Source organism: Meleagris gallopavo, chromosome 6 (assembly GCF_905368555.1).
Source record: "Meleagris gallopavo chromosome 6, MGAL_WU_HG_1.1, whole genome shotgun sequence".
Taxonomy (NCBI): domain Eukaryota; kingdom Metazoa; phylum Chordata; class Aves; order Galliformes; family Phasianidae; genus Meleagris; species Meleagris gallopavo.
Genome location: NC_139409.1, coordinates 7,685,444 through 7,706,917, shown reverse-complemented (window position 1 = coordinate 7,706,917; position 21,474 = coordinate 7,685,444). Strand labels below are relative to the sequence as shown.

The following is a 21,474-nucleotide window of genomic DNA, read 5'->3' as shown; positions in this document are numbered from 1 at the left end:
CCGCGCGTGAGGGGGGAGCCGGGCCCGCCTACCGGCCCCCACTTCTGTTCGGAGACAGAGCGACAAGCGGAGGTCGCGGCCGCTGAGCGGGAGCAGGGGTTGTTCCGCGGCAGCGGAGGTGGCACTTCGGAGGGGGGAACCGCTCAGTGCCGGCGGCTCTGCCCACCCGTCTCGTGCCACCCCCGCGTCCCGGAGCGGGATGGTGCGTCCCGCAGCGCGCGCCTTGCTCGCGCGGTTCGGCGGCACGGCGGGGGAGGGGACGGGGGGACCCGGGCCCCGCGGTTCTGCTCGGCGGGCAGCGGGCGGAGTGAGGCGGCGGAGAGACGCGTCGTGCTTGTGGCCGTCACCATGTCGGCGGACGAGGAAGAGCTGAAAGTCCCGGAGGAGATGTTCAAAGACGTCAAGTTCTTCACGGTGGGAGACATCGACCCGAAGGTACCGCCTCGGCCGCCCCTCGGGCTCCTTCCCGCCGCGCGCGTCCCCACACCCCTCGCTGGGGACGGGGGGAGGGCAGGGCGGGATCGTCCGCCTCCGCGCAAACGCTGCCCCGCGAGCCTCGCAGCGCGGAGGGCTGGAGGGGGAACGCGGCCGCGTCCTCTTAGGGGCCGTGCGGGGAGCGCCGCGGTAACCGCCGCTCCTTCGCCGCCCGCCCGCCATGGGAGCCGGGCGGCCGCGGCGCGCAGGCCCCGTGCAGCCTTGCGAGCGGAGGAGGGGCGGGAGAAGGGACTTCCTGTGAGAGACGGGGCCGGTGGCTGACCCCGGCTGCGGGGAGCGGGGGTGCCGCTCGTTGAGGTGCTGAGGAGAGGCTGAGGGCCGCGGGGCCCGCGCGCGCGGACGCCTGGCCCGACCCCACACCGTGTCTGTGTGTCTGTCTGTCTGTGTGTCTGTCTTGGTTCCTTTGCCAGGTGCGGGAGTTGAGTCTTTGTTCCGTGTAGGTCGGTGTCCTGGCGTGCACTGAGCCTGAGGGGCAGTTCCAGGAGCACCGCTGACCTGTGAGATGGGTTCTGTAGGTTATGTGTGAACTGCAGCCTTGATGTGCAGTCAGACCTTAACCTTAAACTATTTGGAAATGGTGTGGGGATAACAACTCAAATCCTATGGTTGCAACGGCATTGTATGAAGATGAGTGCAAAACACAGCAAGATGCTTGTTACTGTATAAATAACGGCCCCAAAGGCATGCTGTAAGGTTTGTGTTGACGTAGCAGTATTACCAGACAGGGAGTAAACAAGCAACCACTTGGGCAAGTTTTATTTTCACATAAAGTTTTATCCTTCGTAGCAATGTCATTGTTACAAGGCTTTGATTTGCTCTGGATCAGGTGTACAAAATACTCATCTACTTGTGGTTGAGCTTCAGGTAGACTCTAAAGCTTAAAAAAGCTTCACACAGATTTATACTTTATGTACCAGTGGATGCTAGATTGAATTTGAAAAGCAGTTCATTTCTTCATCCTTTGGGCACGAACACACTTAGATCAGCTCGTTTCCAAATGTTTTCACTGAAGACCAGTTACCTTAATAAATACTGAAACAGGCCTAGCACAAGTGAGCAACCTAATCAAAACAAATCCATGAGTTAGGAAACATCACATAGTCGTGTGAAAGCTGCATACCCACTACCTGTTAAAGCATATGCGGCATAAACTAGAAGGGAAACAAAAGTCTGGAATCGTGCCTGACTGTTCTTTGGCAAATGAAGGAGAATTAGGCTGCTGGCAGTCAAATTTGAATCCATTCCATTGGGATGTGCACTTGGCTGTTCTCACCTTACAGGAGGTGATGACTAGATGTCAGCTATTATTATTTTTTTAGGTGCTTTTATTGCTTTCCTAAATAGGTAAACCCAAACTGTCGAGCTTTGGTAACTTTGGTTAAAATCAGTATTTCATGCAGAAAGAAAGTGATGCAATGTAGCATGAGGACTTTAAGCAGGGTATTTGGTTTCTGGTTATCTCTTGTTTTATTTCAATAGTATTTTTTTAATATCCATTGCCTTATTTCAGATATTTAAACTCTTCTTTTGTTTCTTCTAACAGAACTTTTAATGGGAATGATTTAAATTTTTCATGCCTGCAAAATTAAATTTCATTTAGTGGATTTAAGGTTGCACCTGAAGCACAGGATTTTTACAGTAACCGTTTTAGGGCTTTTCAGGATTTTATTTGCTAGTTAAAGGGGTGTGCGTGTGCGTGTGTGTCCTATACAGGGAAAAATCTCTGGGTCACTGCTTCACTGTCACTGCTTCAGCTGAAGAAGTCGTGTGCTCTGGGAGGAATTTTGAAGTTGACATAGGCTACCCTAGAAAAGTTTTCTTCATACTGCTTTAATCCTGTGACATCATCATCCATCTCTTCACCATGTCAGACTTACAGCCTGGTATTGGTGTAACTTCCTGCACCAGCAAACTCTTTGCATTGACTCTTTGGTACAAAACTAAAAGAAACAAAGAAGTCTTCTTAATTTATTAGCTGTAACTTTTTCCTCATGCTGTCAGATTTGGATGCTTGGCTTTGATTACAGTTTCTCCTCTCTTTAGCCTTCCCTTAAATAGACAGTTGAAGGGAGCATGTAACTTGCAGAGCTGTGCAGGACAAGGAGCTCGTGCGATGGGCTGATCTGGATCTACTGTGGTGCTCATGCCAGTCTGGTTCTGCAAAACCATTACAAAGTCAAACTATTCATTTCCAAATCATAAAAGGAAAAAGAGTGATCTTCATTGGCATTTTAAACACTTAAATTTTAGGCCTCAGTTTTTTTGAATGCTTTTCTCCTATTCCCCTGCACACTCTCTGCCTTCTGCGTTACCTTTATTTATATTGAAGTGAGTCTTATATCTTGACTCCCATTTTTTTATGAGCAGGGCTAGAGAGAATGGTGATGTCTTAAACAGACACTTTACATATTGGCCTTGTAAAAAAGGAGTAAGATACACTTTGAGTTGTGAAGGCTTTTTGTGATTACTGAAGGCAGAGTAATGGAATTAAAAATTTCTGCTTTACCTTTTTAAAAGAGTAACTTAGAGGGCATATGTCCTTCTGCTTTTTATTTTCTCTTATCTTTTTTTTGTTTGCTTTATCAAAATCACTTTTAGTCCTCCATCAATTCTCAATACAGCAGCTCTTTGTTAGAACCTCCACTTCTTAGGACAGTGATTATGACTTATTTTGCTTGTAGGGCCTTCTCGTATCCAAATTTTTTTAATTTTTTTTTTTTCCCCCTTTTTCCACCTGCTTTTCTGTAGCTTTCATGGCTACACATTGAGTTAGGTTGCTCTTCTTTTCTTTGCGCCAAGTGTATTCAGAGGCTTCTGAAGCTAGCATATGGAAAATCAAATGCTGAGGAGAGAGAGTTCCTTAGTCTGCCTGAGAAAAAAAAACAATTTTTGAGAACTGTATGTTTTGGAAAAACGTTGAAACATTCCAAATTTCTTCCCCAGCCTGAAGTATTTTGGAAGTAAAACTTCAACTTGAATCATCAAAACGCAGCAGAGTCGCAAGCTTGGGAAATCAGGACTTAAATAGGTTGCGTTTGTTGAAAAAAGAGTGCTACCCATTTCTACAGGGCAACCAAGAGAGAACTCGTTCCCTTGATGTGCTGCTGTTCTTTCGTTACTGTTTTTCTCAAACGAAAGGTAATAATTTTTCACTTCTTTCTCTTCTCTTTTGGGTTTAGGTTATTCAACTTCTGAAAGCTGGGAAAGCAAAGGAAGTCTCTTACAATGCCCTGGCCTCACATATTATTTCAGAAGATGGAGACCATCCAGAGGTTGGAGAATCTCGTGAAGTTTTTGATCTCCCTGTGGTAAAGGTGGGTGACTCCTCCACTGTATTGTCTGACATAGCTACTGGGTTATGGTTACAGAAAATACCAGTGTTTAGATGATGTCTGAATGAAACTTACCTTTACATTTCTTCGAGTCTCGTTTCATGATTTTTTTCCTGAGTTGTAGACTTCTACAATTCTCTTCTCTCCTTTCCTTTTGTGGTTATTCTGTATCTGATGATCTGTTGATGGGTTTTCTTTTATGTGTGTGTGTCCCTTCCTGAAATTCTTTCTTCATTCATCTATCTGTGGGATGTTGCACTGTTCAATTTTACTTATGAACTTTCCCCTCAGGAACATTTCTAATAAGTTTCTGACAATGGAAAGCCTCAGCATAAAGGTGTAGAGATTGAGATTGTTTTTTTTTTTTTCCTTGTTTGTTTTCAAACATGTACTTGGCAAGGTGCAGAATCACAGGATCATTAAGATTGGAAAAGAGCACTACGATGATTTAGTGCAACCATCAACCCATCGTCCCTCAGTGCCACATCTGCCCTTTCTTTGAACACCTCCCTGGGCAACCTGTCCCAATGCATTATCACTCTTTCTGAGAAGCAATTTTTTCTAATATCCAACCTGAACTTCTCCTGACAATGATTTTGTGGATTCTACATGTACGGTGTACGGTGCTAATTTTCAACAAAATAAACTTGAGAAAAATAGACTTTTTTCCCATATTAATTTTGTCAAGTCTCTGACTTTTTTCTTTCTTACAATGAAATTGTCAGTATTTTATTACCCTCTTGCGGTATGGGTTTATTTTTCCAGTGAAAGTTTCCAGGCTTCACGTTTGAAAATGTGAGCTTGTTGTTCTGCAGTTCATGAGCAATGAGAAAAAATAATTATTATTTCTCTGCCAGGGATCTTGGATTATTCTTTCTATGTAGTTGCAGGCGACAGTCCTGAATTCTGATGGCTTATAGCATGGGAGTTCATCTGGCAGTGAAGTATAAATTGACAAATTCCAAAAAATAAAGGGTGCTTAACACAAGGCCTTATCGTTCTAGATGGGAGTAATAATTAATTTTAAGCTTAGTTTTTGTTCTTAATTTCTCCCTTTCATGAAGTACTTAGTGACATCATTTCAGTCTTGAAAAACAAGAAGACTGCAGCCATTTTCATGGGATGGAAGGGGATCATTGTCCTAGCAGAACTTTCTGCTATTGGCTGCCTTTCAATTAAATAATTTAATTTTCTTTTTAAGTACCACTGACTAAACTTTCTGTCGTTTGCCAAACAGCAGGCCTTTCAGTGATGTTGCTTAGTTGGACCAGAAAACATTGCAGCATGTTCTGTAATCAAGAAGATTAGACTTAGTGTTAAGGAAATGAAAGTTGGAGGCAAAGGTAGCTTGCTGCAGAAAGAAAAGGGATGGAGAGTAAGGAAGAGAAAAATTTGAGGGAGAGAAATCTCCCAATTTTTATTTTTATTTTTGCAAACAGTAGAACTAAAAAAAAAACAAAAACAACCTCTGTCAGTTTCTAAATGAGAGAGAATAGTACAAATAGGGACACCATAAACAGTTACAGTGTATGTGTGAGTATATGTATACTGGGGGAGAGGAGAGCGTGGGGAGGAAAAAAGTCATTAAATGTGATGGTACTCCTTCCTTCTTCCTTATACTTCGTATCAGGACCACTGTCCTACGTGGCCTCTGTTCTCCATTTCCTTCTCTCTCTTTGAGCCATTCTGTTGCTGTGTACCATTGGTTAGGGCCGATCACCTGTGTGCTTAGTATGCAGCATTTTTATGTGTATATAAACCCCTTTCTGTGTAAGGTTATGGTTCCCAACTCCTTGGTTAAAATGTAAGGTAGGGAATTGATATCTTAGAACTGCGTGCATGAGTAAATACTGTAAATAGCATCCAAAGAACAATGGAATTAAAAGACAAGAGTCTTATTCCCATATTGCTGTATGATCTTTGAGAACGTCTCTATTAACTTACAAATCAGTCAGAACGTTTTTTTGGTAAAGCCCGAAGTAAAGCATCTGTGAAACACTTAAACTTTAAAGCTGAGGGGTGGCTATTGAAACTAGATGCACTACTTAGTTGGTCACTAACTTGCACTTCACTCATGCAGTATGAGTTTGGTTTTTCCATCTCACGATTTTTGTTTTTCAGCCTTCCTGGGTGATCCTGTCTGTTCGTTGTGGAGCTCTCCTTCCGTATCCTTTAAGTTAAAATGTGATGAAATGCTGTAGGAAACATCTTAAATGCATTTCACATGCATTGAGTGAATGAAGATTGTTACATGTATGTACATCTTACATTTTTGAAATAATAGGATATATTTTGTTTGTTAAGAACTTCTTTGTCTTGCTTTACTTTTCGTCTCCCTTTGGCTATTTTGGATAAGCACTTAATAAGCGCTTGCGGGAAATTTGTTATCAAATAGATCAAACGTTTTAGCTTGATGTTGATCATTAACTGAGGATCTGGGAGAAATGCTGGAATGCCATAAGGGGACAATTGCTGGGTTGGTGGAATGGCCTGTTTTTATGGCCTTTTCAAGAGCCAAAGGTAAGGAAGAAATAAACACACAATACCTCATGTCCATACTCTTAGTAATAGTGCTTTGTTAACTGGTCATGCTAACACTCCTATTACTGCTTAGCTTGACTCTGTCTTTTGCAGACTGTTGTGGTTTATGTTGGCTAGATTTATGTTTCTCAGCTTGTTTGGAGCATGTATTCTTGCACGTGGACACTGCATTCTGTTTTATTATTTAATGCTGTTTCATCTTTATTTGTTTTCCTCAGTTTTTCTTTGGATCCTAGGAATGATGAGAATGGATGAAATTCATTTTTTTTCTCAGCCCATTCATAATAGGGATTATGTTTATGCAAAAGCTGAAGCAGAACAGTACATTTCAGTACAGATACCAGCAGATGATTGCAATGAACAGCAGGACTAGGGAGGAAGGCTGTCAGGCATGAGATCTCATTTTGGAAGGATAGCAGGTGGTAGTGTTCGTAATGGAAAACAAGAGGTGGTAGAAGCCAGAGTCCAGGTGTTCATATTAGAAATTTCAGGTCTTAATGTGCTTCTGTGATACAGAATTCAAATTTTATATCTAGTATTTCAAAATAGATGCCCTTGCATCTATTTGTGTGTCTGGGCTGTTTGGGAGATGCCTTGTATCTCTTCTACCAGGAGAATTCAGCTCAGGGAGTGAGCTGTGGAAGGAAAAGAGAATAAAAAAAACATGATATATTGAGGTACTTAAAGCTGTTTTGATCTTAATAATGAACATGTCAAATAGAATTCAGTTAATATGAAACATTTGCTGTAGTCCTGGACTATCTTTTGGTCTAAGGAGAATTTTTCTTTAATGATTTCACTTCCAAAGGTAAATGATGCACCAAACATGACGTGGCAAAACCCAAAATACTTCTATACTCGAATCAGTTGCTCTTGTGTCATCTAGGCTGGTGATTTTTTTTTTATTGTATTTTTTACTAGAAATAGCATGTTTATCAGCCTATCGTTATCAGGAAGGGAGTTTAGATCACACTAATGCAATGTGTAGGGCTGGTTGTAAAGAAGAAAGTGTAAAATAACTTGGAATTAGTTATATTTTCAAACTTGTCTAATAGAGCATTATATTGCTGATGTTCTTCTCTTCCATAGAGAAGTTGCACTGTTAGGCAATAGGTTTTCTGTCTGAAACCATATGTTTTCAAAAGGATGCTTTAAGTTCTGATTTTATTACAAACCCAGAAGAGAAATCAAGAGATAAAATGGACTGGTGCAGTCTATAACTAAATTGTAGCAAAAAGTGTGGGAATGTAGACCTGAATGGCAATTGCTTAGGAAGTCTTTATTGTGGTTATATAAGAGCAGCCAAATGAAATGACAGGTCTCAGGAGGATCGTATTCTTGAGTTGCATGGAAGAAAGCTTTGTACACCTGTCAGCAATAAATGTGTACTTGGACATTTACTTTTATTCTTTCTAGCCCTTAGAACCTGGTGTTTTTGGATTTTATTCAGAGCTCACTAAAATGGGTTGTTAAGTCTTAACATTGTTCTGTTTCAGTCTCTTTATGACTTCTACTGCTGTGGCATCCGGCCTTTCATCAGGGTTTTAGGTACTACAATAAGGAAAAAATGTTGTAGTTAATAGTAAACTTAACTTTTTTTTTCCCCGTTGATTGGTAAGGCTTTGAGATTCAACTTTTTTTGCCTTTATTTATTTATATTTGTGTTGAAATACTCAGTATACTGAATTCACTAAAGAAGCTAGTCCTAGAAATACCTTTTGACAGTTAAATAAATGGATCTAGGAAGAGCCTTAAAGATTTTGTTTACATTCCAATTTTGGTGCTTGATAGGCATTTGACTATATAAAAAAATTTAATGCAGAATAAACATAGTAATTTTTCTTTTTTCCTTATGAATGCATTTTAACATTCTGCTGTGAAAGTTGTTTCCACCAGAGGGGACTTCAGAAGGCAAGGTGTTCTGTTCAATACTAACTGATATCAACAAAATCTGACTATCCTGCAATTAAAAGGAAGGAACAGGAAAAGGAATGTGGAAGCAGCCTTCCTGAAGGAGAAGATGAGAGTTCTGTGTGTGAAAAGCTACGGTTACGATACCAGAAAGGGGGTGGTGATTTCTTTCTTGCTTCTCTTGATAGCAGCAAATGCAGTAGTGATGAGGAAGATTGTTTTTGGTTTGGTTTGTTTTTTTTTGGGGGGGGTCTTGTGTATGTATGATGAAAGGGAGTCGAAGCATTTCTGAATGTTTGTTGCTGAAGAAAAGTGATGTGAGCTTTGTCACATCACTCTTGTTTTTTCAGGCCCACTTAGAACGTTGTTCTGCTGCTGCTAACCTGTGAGGCAGTGCATTTCACTCCTGTTCTTTAGCAAGTGCAAGCTGGGGTCAAACTGATGGACATCTTAGAAGTTATGTATTGAGCTGTTGCTGCTCTGTGTGCTAGGAGCAGATGCCAAAGCAAAGAGTGGACAACTGCACTGTTAAAAGATGCAGTACTGAATCTCAGCATTAGATGAAGTACTGAGCAACCCTGTGAAATTTAGGATGCTCCTTGGACTTGTATTTCTTGGAGTACTCTGGATAATGGCAGTAAATCTGCTCTTAAGTTTTAACGTACTCTAGGCTTTGTTGTCAGTTTTCTGTGTGTAGTCTCTTCTGTCTCAGAATTTTAACTATTGCTGTGCCTCTTGTCAGCAACATGAGGAAAATAATTTTGTTCGATGACAGAAGTCTTGGTATTTACTTGCTCTCTGACACACTGTACATTTGTTTTTGTAATCTGTTTTTCCAAAGAATTATATATGTACTTTAAAACCATATAAAAGTGTGGAAAAGACAGGCCATAAAATCAGCCCATCTATTTTTTCCCACATCTTTTCTGTCAAACCATTATCTCTCTTATTTCATGAGTCCTGACCCTCCCCACCCCCCGAATGGAGACTTAATTCATAGTCTTCCCAGTCACCTTACAGCAGTGATGCAATGTATTGCTGGAGTTTAACTTCATTACCTGCTGCTTTATAGCCCCATGTTGATTTATTTGAGCCACTCTGACCAGGGAGAACAAATGACTTCTCTTTTCATTTGGCAGCCTTTTATGGACTTGAAGATGTCATCTTAACTTCTTAAGCCTATCTGTTCTGGTTCTTTCAGTTTCTTCTCATAAGTCTGATTTACTTGCCCCGTAAGAAGTTCTTGTTGCTGTTTTTGCATACTGTTTCATTTATCCATCTCTCTGATGCATCTGAAAACAAATACGCATTGCTGTCAGAGATCTTGTTGAGTGTTGAAAGTATGGTGGAAAACTTGACATTAATTTCAGGCTGTGTTTCTGTTTTTACATCCTAATGTGATGTTTTCTCTGTTTGTCAGTCACAGTGGTGTGGTGCCTGGTTATTTTTTTCCCTCAGAATCTGTTGCCTGGCTAACTTTGTCTTATTTTGTACCTTGGTATGAAAAAAATAGCTGTAGAAAATCTGATACTTATACTGATCTGTCTGCTTCTGTTTTCAGATCATCTCTTTAGTACTTAGTTTGTTATTTTTCTTGATAGGAGTTATATGCTTGTTGCTCAGCACCTTTTGTGGACTTGATAACCATGTTGTGTACTAGGAGAATGTGTTTCTACTTTTCCGGTCTTTGAGAATTTGAAAGGGCAGGATGCCTTCAACCCAAAAAAAACCCGTTATTTTATGGAATTTATTGCACACCATATTCATCCTGTTTTGTCTTTTGCTGACTGTAACAAAACTTTCTTTGGATTCTCACTTCTAAGTATGGAAGGTAAGCAGTCAATGATAATGGAAGAAAGCTCTGATAAAGACCCAACTCGTCTGTGCTTTACTTCCTGAGCTGAGCATCCTAGGATGGAATTGAGGGCGCTGTTCTGGGAATGTTTGTGGTACTACCATAATTGGTCATAATGTTAAAGATGTCCTTATCTCTTTTATGGCTTTCTTTCCTTTTTTTCTTCTTTCTGCTATATGCTACTTGAATTGTAAACAAATCACATGCTTTTAAAAGTAAAGCTTGAGAGTACTATGCATATTGCTTTATTTCCTTCTAACATCCCTCGGGAAACTCATTTATTTACATCCTTGACAACTGCTGTCCAGTGTTAATGGCTTCTCTCCAGAATCGTGTCAGACCTTTTTTGGAGTTACTGCCTGCCTCTCTCAGGTAAGAGGTGAACCATGTTTCAGTGTACAGAGTGTGTGTGATGCTTCACTTTTCAATGGAGATATCAGTATTTCTGTTGTAATGTGACTTCTTGTGTGCAAGTGTGAATTAGCACCTTAAAAAGGTTTTTCACCTGGAAATAGTTTTCCACTGACAATGAAGTCATGGGCATTTGAAACTGAACATTCAGTCAGTAATTCATCTTGTATTCAGCACTGTGATGATTCTAAAATGAAGAGTACAGTATAAAATCTTTGTTCCTATTTTTCTGTTTAGGCATTAGCACAAAATATTCAGACAACCTGATATACATGCTTTGCACTGGAAGCTTAATAAAGATGCCAGTGAGTAAATTAAGTGGAAGTGGCTTCGGTAGCCTGTGTTCATACCCAGCTCTGTGGCTTAAACACACGTGGCTTTCTTGTCAGAGCTGAACATCAGCGTTAGAAATAAACTTTTGTTTATGTAGGCTGTTAATTTGGGGTCTACTTGTTAATAAGCTTAAAAAATTCAGCTAAGATAATCAATAAATCCTGTTTGCTTGATCACTAATGTTTACTTACTGTGAAAGGTGATATACTAGTGCTCTGTGTTAAAGAACTTCCTCCCCTCTGCAGGCTAAAATGTTTGTTCAGTGTCTTTTCCTATTGAGTCTTTTTCTATCACCTCTTTTCCTCTGTGATTTTCATGATACTTCGGTATTTAAAAGAGATAGGTGGGTATATTAGCCAGATTTGTAAACGAGGATGGCAAAAATTGTGCTCAAATTCCTCAAGAAGAGGGCAGCTGGTTACACAGAGCTAAAAGGCCTCTTTACCTTCTTAGGTTTCATCTGAAGACCGAAATGCGCTGTGGGCTTTGATTACTTTTTATGGTGGGAATTGCCAGCTGAACCTGAATAAGAAGTGTACTCACTTGATTGTGCCTGAGCCAAAGGGGGTAAGAGTTTATTACATGTACAGTTCTTCCTCTTGTCACTCATTTGCTTTTGAATAATGACAAATTTTACTTCACCCTGAAGTTAAGATCCTTCAGCTTGTCTGTCACACTTAAGTGGCTAAATTCAACGGTTATGCACTGCTGTTAATCAGTTGGTCTTTATTTTCTGCATGGTTTTAAGCCTCATTAATCTGAAATATGTCCAATTTCATACTGTCGTTTCTATCTCTGGTTGAATAAATTGTATTATTCTTTATTTTGTTTGTCCTAATCTAATTTCACATATAATCATTAGTGATGATGACTTGTATGTCTGTAGCTAAAATCAGTGGAGGGAAAAAAAAAAAAAGATACAAGTTGGAAAATTGAGTAAAATACCCTTAGATGTTATGTCCTGAAAGGAATACAGTGTGGAAGGAGGAACAGATTTCTTACTTCTCTGAAATACAACTCTCAAAGACCCGCAGCACTTTCCTCTTAAAAAGGACTAAGCAGTGTGCAGCATTCCTGTGCAAGTTCTGATCGACAAAGTAGTTGTGCTTCCAATCACTCCCTTGTAGGAAATGAAATGTTTTTATGCAGCTGGAGAAACTGAATCAGAAAGATTAGGTAACTGGCTAAAGGCAGCACTGAGCCCATCAGAATAGCTTTCTGTACTGTGATGGCTTTGGTTATAATAGTTCCACTGAAACTTTCTGAAGTGTTCAAATAATCATCTTCCTGAAGAAGAAAGAACACTTGTAATTGATTTAGTGCATTTGTTCAGAGACTAAAAATACAAGAAATTGAGGCTCACTTAACAAAAATGTGTGTGTAGATTTTTCTGGTTAATGTAGTGGGTGAAGGGAGTTTTTACTGTAATTTTATGCATTATATTTTATCCTTTAGTAACATGAGAACGTTTTCTTCATCACTTTTAAAATTCTATGCTGATCAGTGAGAGAGGCTACGTGGGTTAATTATTTGTGAGTAACTCTAAGATCTATATAATATCTTCTTACATTAATATATAATGCTTTCTCAAGTTAAATTTTATATAAATTTAATATATTACTGTTCCACCAACAACTTTTTTAGTATTTCAAAAATATAAACTATCTGAAGAGGAAAAACATGCAGCTATTGAGATGGCTTTGAACCTCTACATGTAATATGTAGGAAAGTGCTTTAGAAAAATCATGGGGTGACACTGGGAGAAGGGAAAATTGCTTACTCAGTATGGGTAATGCTTGCTTTTTTCCACCCTATTTCATTTAAAACTTACAAAAGAGCTTTTAGGGTTTATTTTCATAGAATCATAGAATGGCCTGGGTTGAAAAGGACCACGATGATCATCCAGTTCCAACTCCCTGCTATGTGCAGGGTCACCAACCAGCAGACCAGGCTGCCCAGAGCCACATCCAGCCTGGCCTTGAATGCCTCCAGGGATGGGGCATCCACAGCCTCCTTGGGCAACCTGTTCCAGTGCCTCACCACCCTCTGTGTGAAAAAATGCTTCCTAATATCTCACCTAAACCTCCCCTGTCTCAGTTTAAAACCATTCCCCCTTGTCCTATCACTGTCCCCCCCATGTAAGTGGTTGTTTACGTTATTTTGGTCAAGTCAGTGATTTTTTTTTTTTCTTCTGTGGATGCTAAAAGATGTGTTGAACACCATCTTAGTTGTCTTTTCCATCGCAGTAATACGGAATACTTGATTGAAGAGCAGTAGTAACTAAAATTGAATGGGCAATGGTATGCATTTAACTGTTACCTTAAATCATAAACCCTTTAGAATAAGGGCACTGTCTTAAATTTACCACTTGAACAGAAGAAAACACACCAGCATTTCATATCTTTAGGACAAAATAATTACCTTGCTTTGCTTCTGCAATGAATGAATAGAGGCAAACGTATGGGACGATTATTTAAAACACATCTAGGTCTGCTGCTCTAACATGCACTACAAGGGAAACTGCAGCAGTTTGTAACGAATAGTTTTGATGCCAGTGAAAGCTTGAATGATTGCTTTGTCTAGACATGAGATGATAAAACAAGGTTCTTAATAATTCTCACCACAAAAAAAAAAATAGAACAAAAACTTCTATCTGCAAATAAACTGTTTCATCTGTAATCTCTTTATTGGGTATGAATGACAATTTCATTGTAGGAAATAACTAGAGAATCATTAGATGAAATTAATTTCCTTTGTACGCACTGATTGTTAATTTATGTTGTCTGACATATGAAGAAAATCCCAGTTTAATCATTTTTAAATATTAGATTCTGAAATTAGTTCCAAAACTCATACTAAAAGTTTTTTCACTATTTTGATATTTATGAGGAGTTTCTATCAGAGAGGACATTTGAACACATAGAAAATTCATTCTGTGTGTGTACATCTGCTTAGTTGGGAAAATAATGGTGAAATCATAGGGAGGAATAAAATGTTCTACTTTGTCAATATCATAAACATCCATAGAAATTTGTTTAGCTAATACATGGATAGAAAAATAACTTTCAAGGTGAGGACCACATTACAGTTTGCAACTTCTGAGAAGGTGTATGGAAAGTAGCCTTTCTCTTACTGATCTGTATTCATGTTAAAATTCACCCTTTCAGTGATCAGCTCTTAAGGCACAATGAAGTACACACAGATCTTTATCTCTCATTCTGAGAAGAGATTTTTCCTAATATACAACCTGCACCTCCCCAGGTGCAACTTAAGGCAGTTAACTCTTCTCCTACTTAGTGATGTTCTGCAGGTGAAGACTTGATCATATGCATATTTGCATTCCTAGTCAATTGTATTTTAATTGGTTGTGGGTTTTTTTTTTTGTCTTTCAATGAAATGTTTTTGTCCTTTTATTTTATTCTTTTTTTTTTTTCCTAGGAGAAATACGAATGTGCTTGTAAGCATGACAGTGTTAAAATTGTGACACCAGAGTGGGTATTGGATTCTATAGCTGATAAAACTAAAAAAGAAGAGGCTCCATATCATCCTCGTTTAATTATATACGAGGAAGAAGAGGAGGAGGAAGAGGAAGAAGAGGAAGAAGCAGAAAATGAAGAGCAAGATTCTCAAAATGAAGCTAGTACTGATGAAAAGTTATCAAGCCCAGCATCTTCTCGAGAAGGATCACCTTTGGGTGATCAAGGTTTTTCACCAAAATCTACTACTGCTGACAAGGCAAAAGGGGAACTGATGTTTGATGATTCTTCAGATTCTTCTCCAGAAAAGCAAGAGAGGAATTTGAATTGGACACCAGCTGAAGTTCCACAGGCATCCACAGCAAAGCGTAGGTTGCCTCAAGGGAAAGACTCTGGGTTAATTAATTTGTGTGCCAATGTCCCACCAGTGCCAGGTAATATCTTGCCTCCAGATATGAGAGGCAATTTAATGGCTTCGGTACAAGGTGCCCAAAGTTCTGACCGACAGGAGATGATGGCTGCGTGGAGTCCAGCAGTGCGGACGTTGAGGAATATTACTAATAGTGCTGATATTCAGCAGATTAATAGACCATCAAATGTAGCACATGTAAGTGTTGGATTTTTTGTTTACAAGATATATGACTTGTTATTAGGAACTAACATTTCTGAGAACTTAAGTTTCCTTTTATTGTTCTCCAATAGTACAAAGAATTAAATTTGTTACTTAGAAGTTGTTGCCAAATCAGTAACCTCCTCATAATAATTATCTTCATTCCTAGCAGGTTCACAGAAGTAAGAATGCATGTGGAAAAAGAGTTAAGAGTAAAGCTGTGTTTAACTATGGCTTGGTTTAGAGTTTCCCAGTATTTCAGTATTGGGGAAAATAAAAGGTTCATTAATTTCAAATTATTTGTCTAGTTCAAAAAACCTGATTTCAAACCCTTCAGGCTTCTTATTCAGTGCAAGGAATTATTAGTGGGATAAACAGAAGTGTAAAACAGATTGTTCTTAGAGTAGGCTCAGTTCTAGACTGTTCTGCTGGACATCATTAAGTTGTTATGCAGCATAGTCAGGATTATGATGCAGAAGTCCTAATTTACAACTTCTTTTGACACTCAGTTGAAATAATTGTAGCTTTTGCGTTGAATTTATTTTTAGAAGAGAAAATGAGTGAGCGTGCATTGAAGTAACTTGCAGCATTGAAATTCTGTTTATGGGAAGGGAGTGTGGGAAAAGCAGGTGCTGCTAAATGTTAGGCATAACTTTAATGATACTGATGAATTAATATTGAGGTGTTTGTCTGAAAGTCAAACTTTCAAAGGTGCCTGAATAATATACAACCTTATAGGTGGTACTCAAAAGAAACACTGGAAGTGGAGGCACTCAGAAACATTGGTTCCTTGTTGCCTATATGAGAAGGAAGTGCTAGCTTCCTTGTAAGACTTAAATACCTCCTCTCAGTGCCTTGAACTGTTAAAGGAGTGAGATTTCTGGGTGAAGAATGAGCAGAGTTGCCAAAATTCTGGTAGGGTGGCCAGTGCTTTCATGTCTAAATACAACATTGTCTACAGCACAGTCATACTGTATAAAATACTGTTTAATGGCCTAATATCAGAGTGTTTTTCACAACTAGTACTTATGCAGATACAAGGCAGTTGGTAGTATTGTGATTCAGTTAGCCCTTGTTCTCTTCTGCAAGTCTGTTAGTTTGGAGATGGGCTGTGGTGTAGGACTGTTTTTAGATACCATGCTTGGCTGCTGTATGAATTAAGGTGCTAGCTCCAGTACTAATAGGAAGTCTTTGCTTGTGAGAATTGTGAAACTGCCTCATAGAGGGCAGATCCCTGTGGTATCCCAGAATATTAGTTCTGCAGTTTTTCATAGAACTTCCCTTTGGCTAGGTTAAGTTGTCCTCCATCTAGGTTAAGTCTCCTTCCGTAACTTCTTTACTTTGGGGGTGGCAGAGTGCAGGAACAAGTACCTCCTTCTCTGGAGATACTCAGATCCTACCTGACTGCTTTCCTATGCATCCTGCTGTAGGGAACCTACGTTAGCAGCGGGTTGGACTAGATCATCTCCAGAGGTTCCTTCTAGCCCCTACAATTCTGTGATTCTGAGATATTCGGGTCTTGGATGGGTTCGGTATTACGGTGCACAGCCTTTGGAAGTTGAACCAGAGATTTCTAGTGAATGGCAAGATCCATAGCTACAAAACATCGTATTAATAAGTAGTTATGTGAATATAGCCCAAAGGTTTTTTGACATATCTGTCCCAAAACTCCTGTAATTTTGACTTTTGGTACTTCTTGTGGAGTTTCCTAATGCTAAACCACACAAATTCTTTCTGTATCTGTTAATTTTTAATTATTGAATACTTAGAGTGTCTGTGGTGCTGTCCAGAGCTTCATATGATGGGTGATGTGCTGGTAATCATAATTGTAATGTGTGCTATACCAACAACATAACATTGCACATATGAAGCCTGAGGTGTTTTGGAGTGCACTGTAAAAGCACTTGAGTCACCTCTGCTAAAGAGTTGATATCTAGAGGGATAGGAGACTGTAGTTTCCTATTGCTCTGATTTTTACTAGCAGATTTTAGTAGGAATTTGCCCAGTTTTCTCATTGCTAACGTTTCCTCTTGCTAACTTGTTTCTGTTAATTACATATCTAAAAATGAAATTCCAATTTACTTCAGCGCTTTGTATCAACTGAAAATCTTTTTTTCTCAAAAAAACCCTGAGTGCTGTGAAAATCCATGTTTCTCTTTGTATTTTGAGACACATTTTTTAAAATGTAGCTGAATATATCTGCATTGGATCAGGAAAACAAAGGCTTGGATAAACTCCCATGTTTCAAACAGCACTAATTAACGGCAGCTTTATTAATGATTTTGAAGTAAAAGAAAATCTATGGAGCTAAACTTTGAACTTAATGGGCCAACGGGATTGTAAATTGAGTACTACAGTTGGTTGAATTGATGAGTGTAATTACTGATACCTAATTAACCGTCATAATGCATATTATCAAGAATATGGGGATGGGTTTCAATCTTCAATTTTGCTGAAGTGTGTTCTGTGTTTTATTAGGGGCAGAGTATAGATCCACATTTCTCTGTGTGTTAGTCCTGTCTTTTCATTTGAGAAAACTATTAGCATTTAAGGATTTTTGTTGAGCTTAGTTTGCATTTAAGATGATTTCCTTTTAAGAGAGCTTTTTCCCAGTAATCGTTGAAATATTTTAAAACTTGAATGACAACAAAAAGATCACAAAACTAATCTTTGTTTTCTAGATATTGCAATCACTTTCAGCACCTACAAAAAGTTTAGAACAACAAGTAAATCATAGCCAACAGGGACATCCAAACGCAGTGCTGTTTAGTCAAGTGAAACTAACACCAGAGACACATTTATTGCAGCAGACACATCAAGCACAGCAGCAACAACAGCACCATCCTCTTTTACATCTTCAACCTCAGCAACTTATGCAGTTGCAGCAGCAGCAGCAACCCCAGATTTCCCAGCAGTCTTTCCAGCAGCAGCAGACTCATCAGTTCTCGCAACAGCAACAAGTTCATCAGCAGCACCAGTTTGCACAACAGCAGCTTCAATTTCCTCAGCAGCAGTTACATGCTCAACAACAGCTACACCGTCCTCAGCAGCAGCTTCAGTTCCAACAGCAGCATGCTTTGCAACAGCAGCTTCATCAGTTGCAGCAGCAGCAGCTGCAGCAGCAACAGTTGCAGCAGCTTCAGCAGCAGAACCTTCAGCAACAGCAGCTACAGCATCAGCAGCAACAAATTCAGCAGCAGCAATTACAACAGCAGCACTTACAGAGATTACACCAACAGCATCAGCAACAGCAAATGCAGAATCAGGCAACGCAGCACTTAACTCAGACATCCCAAGCACTACAGCATCAAGCTGTAACCCAGCAGCAGCAGCACCATCAGCAGCAGCAGACACAACTGCAGCAGCAGCCGCTTTTTGGGCATGATCCATCAGTAGAGAGTTAGTAACATTACCTTCTGGTTTTGGAAAGAAATGGCTAATGGCATGATGGAATTTGGGTTAGAATATTAAAAAGAAAAAAAGTAGCTCTGTGTTTGCAATGTGGGATTGTAAGACTTAAATTCTGTTCATGACATTAATAATTTTCATGCTAACATTTAAATTGTAACTAAGGATGTCCAAGGAACGTGAGAAGCATGAGAGTCCTGATACCTTATTAACTTATTATTTTCAAATCTATGCTAGAGGCATGAAGTACATAAATTATGCTGAGAAGAACATTGGCTTGTGCATACTGTTCTTTCCTTTGAAAAGGGGGCTGGGGAGGCTTTCAAAGAGGGTAAAAACTGGAAAGATAGCTTGAATTTTGGAAATGCTAGCTCCAAACTAATGAGGAGTCAGTATCAGGTAAAATTGTTACAGCTGGCTTTGAATTCTGCTCATGCCAGCGGAACTGAAAGCTTTTTAATTGTTTTAGTTGATTATAGATCTGTGTATTCCTCTCAGCATCGATTTTTGCATCCTGCTTTTCACAAGACTTTCCTTCAAAGTTGAATGTAGTTTTCTAACTTGATAGTAGTGAAGATTAATGTAATGAATGTGTTCTGAGATGAACTCTGCAGACCTTTAGGTGTTTAATTTTCTATTCTTTTATGTGCCAAACTATTCCAGTTCCAGAAGATTATTTCCTACTGGGTTGTGTCTTTGCAATTGCTGATTACCCAGAACAGATGTCTGATAAACAGCTGTTAGCAACCTGGAAACGGGTAAGATTCTACTGTATTTCCAAAGAACCATTATAACCTTGCTCTCATAGTAACTGAATTCTAGAAGGAATAATTGGAAATATTTTGGCACCGTGTACTTTTAAGTACCATTTGGTTTAATGTTTATGTTATAACTTAAATGAATATCAGCCTATTTCAGCAAACCAAAAAAAGTAAATGATTTACACGTGGTGTCTGTCTGAATTGGGTTTTTACTCACAGCATTAGCTAAGTTAAGAGCATTAACTGCTTCCCAACTGTTTATACTTCTAATTAGACAGCTGTAGTGCAGCAAATGTAATATAGCATTGCACTCTAACTTAATTGAATGAATTTTTTTTGCATATAATTTTGGCACTTAGTAGGCTGTGAGGTATCCACTTGGGTGAATAAGATGAAGGAATAGTGTTTCTATTTTTTGCCAACTTCTATTTTTCAGAAAAATCTGATTGTATCCTTTCCTAAATGAGAGGACTTTGATGTTCTTCAGAAACTTCTGATGGATTTTATAGTTGAATTTTCCCAACAATTTTACATAATCAAGTAAGCTGTTGACATTTTTAACAGCACTGGTGTTTATTTCGGAGATAGAATTGAATGGTTCATGAAAAATTGTTTAGTACTTATATTGCAAAAATAAGAAAATGAGGTTAGTTTTGTTAATATATGATAATAATAATAATTTTTTTTTTTGCATCTTAAAAAGTTAAATTTTTTATAGTTCCTTGACAAGGTACATACTTAATTTTGTTTTCTCCCTTTTTTTCCCCCTAAATTCTGAAACTAGTCAACAAACTTTTTTGGGGGGAGGGGTGACTCTTCAGTGAAATAGTTCAGTCTCTTGAACACTAGACTTCATTTCAGGCTGTTTGTTTCTTAGGATAATTTTAAAATTGTTAGGTAACTTCTTGTTTTGTTGTTTTCCCAGATCATTCAGGCACATGGTGGGACTGTGGACCCTACTCTTACAAGCAGGTGTACACATCTTCTGTGTGAAAGCCAAGTCAGTAACATGTATGCTCAGGTAAGCAAATTAATAACACGTATTACTGGGTCAAAGAGTGGCATGGGTTAGAAGGAACTTTTAAATTAATTCCAGCCCCTGTGCTGTGGGCAGGGTTGCCACCCACTAGATTAGGCTGCCCAGAATCCCATCCAACCTGGTCTTGAATGCATTTGGGGACGGGGCATCCATAACCTCTCTGGACAACTGAAATGCCTGCTTTTATTCCCTTACTGAAAAGGTAGGGAGCTTTCAGTATGTACTTCATGCTTTAAGTGTAAAATACAAGTTTCCCATGGTACACTTTCTTTTTCAATCATTTGTTGTTTGTAATGTGGCAGACTTTAATAATGCACATGGTAGTTTATTTCAGAGAACACTGAGTAAGATCCTGTGAGAAACAGGGTCATGAAAATGCTCAGAAAAAGTCACTAACATTGGACATTTATATTGTAGAAAAAGTGTAAAATAAAGATGTATTTCAGTTTTTAAAAGTTGTTCATGCATATCTTCATAGGCTTTAAGAGAAAGGAAGAGATGTATTACAGCACACTGGCTGAACTCAATTTTAAAGAAGAAGAAAATGGTACCACCTCATCGAGCCCTTCATTTTCCAGTGGCATTTCCACCAGGAGGAAAGCCATGCTCTCAGCATGTAAGAAGAAAAAGCTTTCCTCTAAAGAACGCTTGCTTCATTACATGAGCTTTATTAAATTGTAGCTAGAAAGTGCTTAGTCAAAGCAAAATGCATGTTTCTTATGTCACACAAGTAAAAACTTATCATAATCTTAGTATACCCCATATTAACATAAGACTACCATGTGATTCAGAGTGCTTTGCACATCTTGCTGGACTCTGAGAACTAAATATTTAATGGCTATGTTTGAGTATCCTTCTCTTAGAAGGGGGAAGGATGCAAAGATAACATGAGTTATTCATAATAACATGACAGGAATCCGAACCTCTTATGTCTCAGTGACAGTGTGTTCAACACTTTATGCTGCTTTTACAACAAAATTGCAATTTTTCCTTTTTAAATAAAAGAAAAGAATGGCAAAAAATGAAAACTGGACAAGACTAAGGGTAAGAAAAGTGGGTAAAGAAGTATATTAGGATACTACCTAATGATAACAAAGGTAAGAGAGAATTAAAATTTACTTTGTATGATCAGCTGATACTGCTTATTCAGTTTCAGAGCAGAGTAGAGCTGAGAGTTGAGAAGATTTTTTTTTTTTTCCAAAGGGAAAGTAGGGTAAATAAGTAAAAAATCTTGACTTCAACAGTATCAACAGCAGCAGGAGAAAGAAGTAAAATGTGTGAGAAGAAATCTGGACGTAGCTT

The 21,474-nt window shown here is 38.9% G+C and overlaps 1 protein-coding gene across 1 annotated transcript in view; it reads left to right on the top strand.

Annotated features, from left to right (window-relative positions):
- PAXIP1 (PAX interacting protein 1) overlaps positions 1 to 21,474 on the top strand; it is a 32,195-nt gene continuing 10,721 nt past the window's right edge. The window contains exons 1-10 of the mRNA XM_085227010.1: positions 1 to 435; positions 3,675 to 3,809; positions 5,949 to 5,992; positions 10,443 to 10,506; positions 11,332 to 11,445; positions 14,317 to 14,961; positions 17,646 to 18,363; positions 19,036 to 19,130; positions 20,059 to 20,154; positions 20,651 to 20,788. Coding sequence (XP_085083136.1) covers positions 349 to 435; positions 3,675 to 3,809; positions 5,949 to 5,992; positions 10,443 to 10,506; positions 11,332 to 11,445; positions 14,317 to 14,961; positions 17,646 to 18,363; positions 19,036 to 19,130; positions 20,059 to 20,154; positions 20,651 to 20,788 — 2,136 coding nt within the window. The 5' untranslated portion in view covers positions 1 to 348. The remainder of the gene's footprint in view (positions 436 to 3,674; positions 3,810 to 5,948; positions 5,993 to 10,442; positions 10,507 to 11,331; positions 11,446 to 14,316; positions 14,962 to 17,645; positions 18,364 to 19,035; positions 19,131 to 20,058; positions 20,155 to 20,650; positions 20,789 to 21,474) is intronic.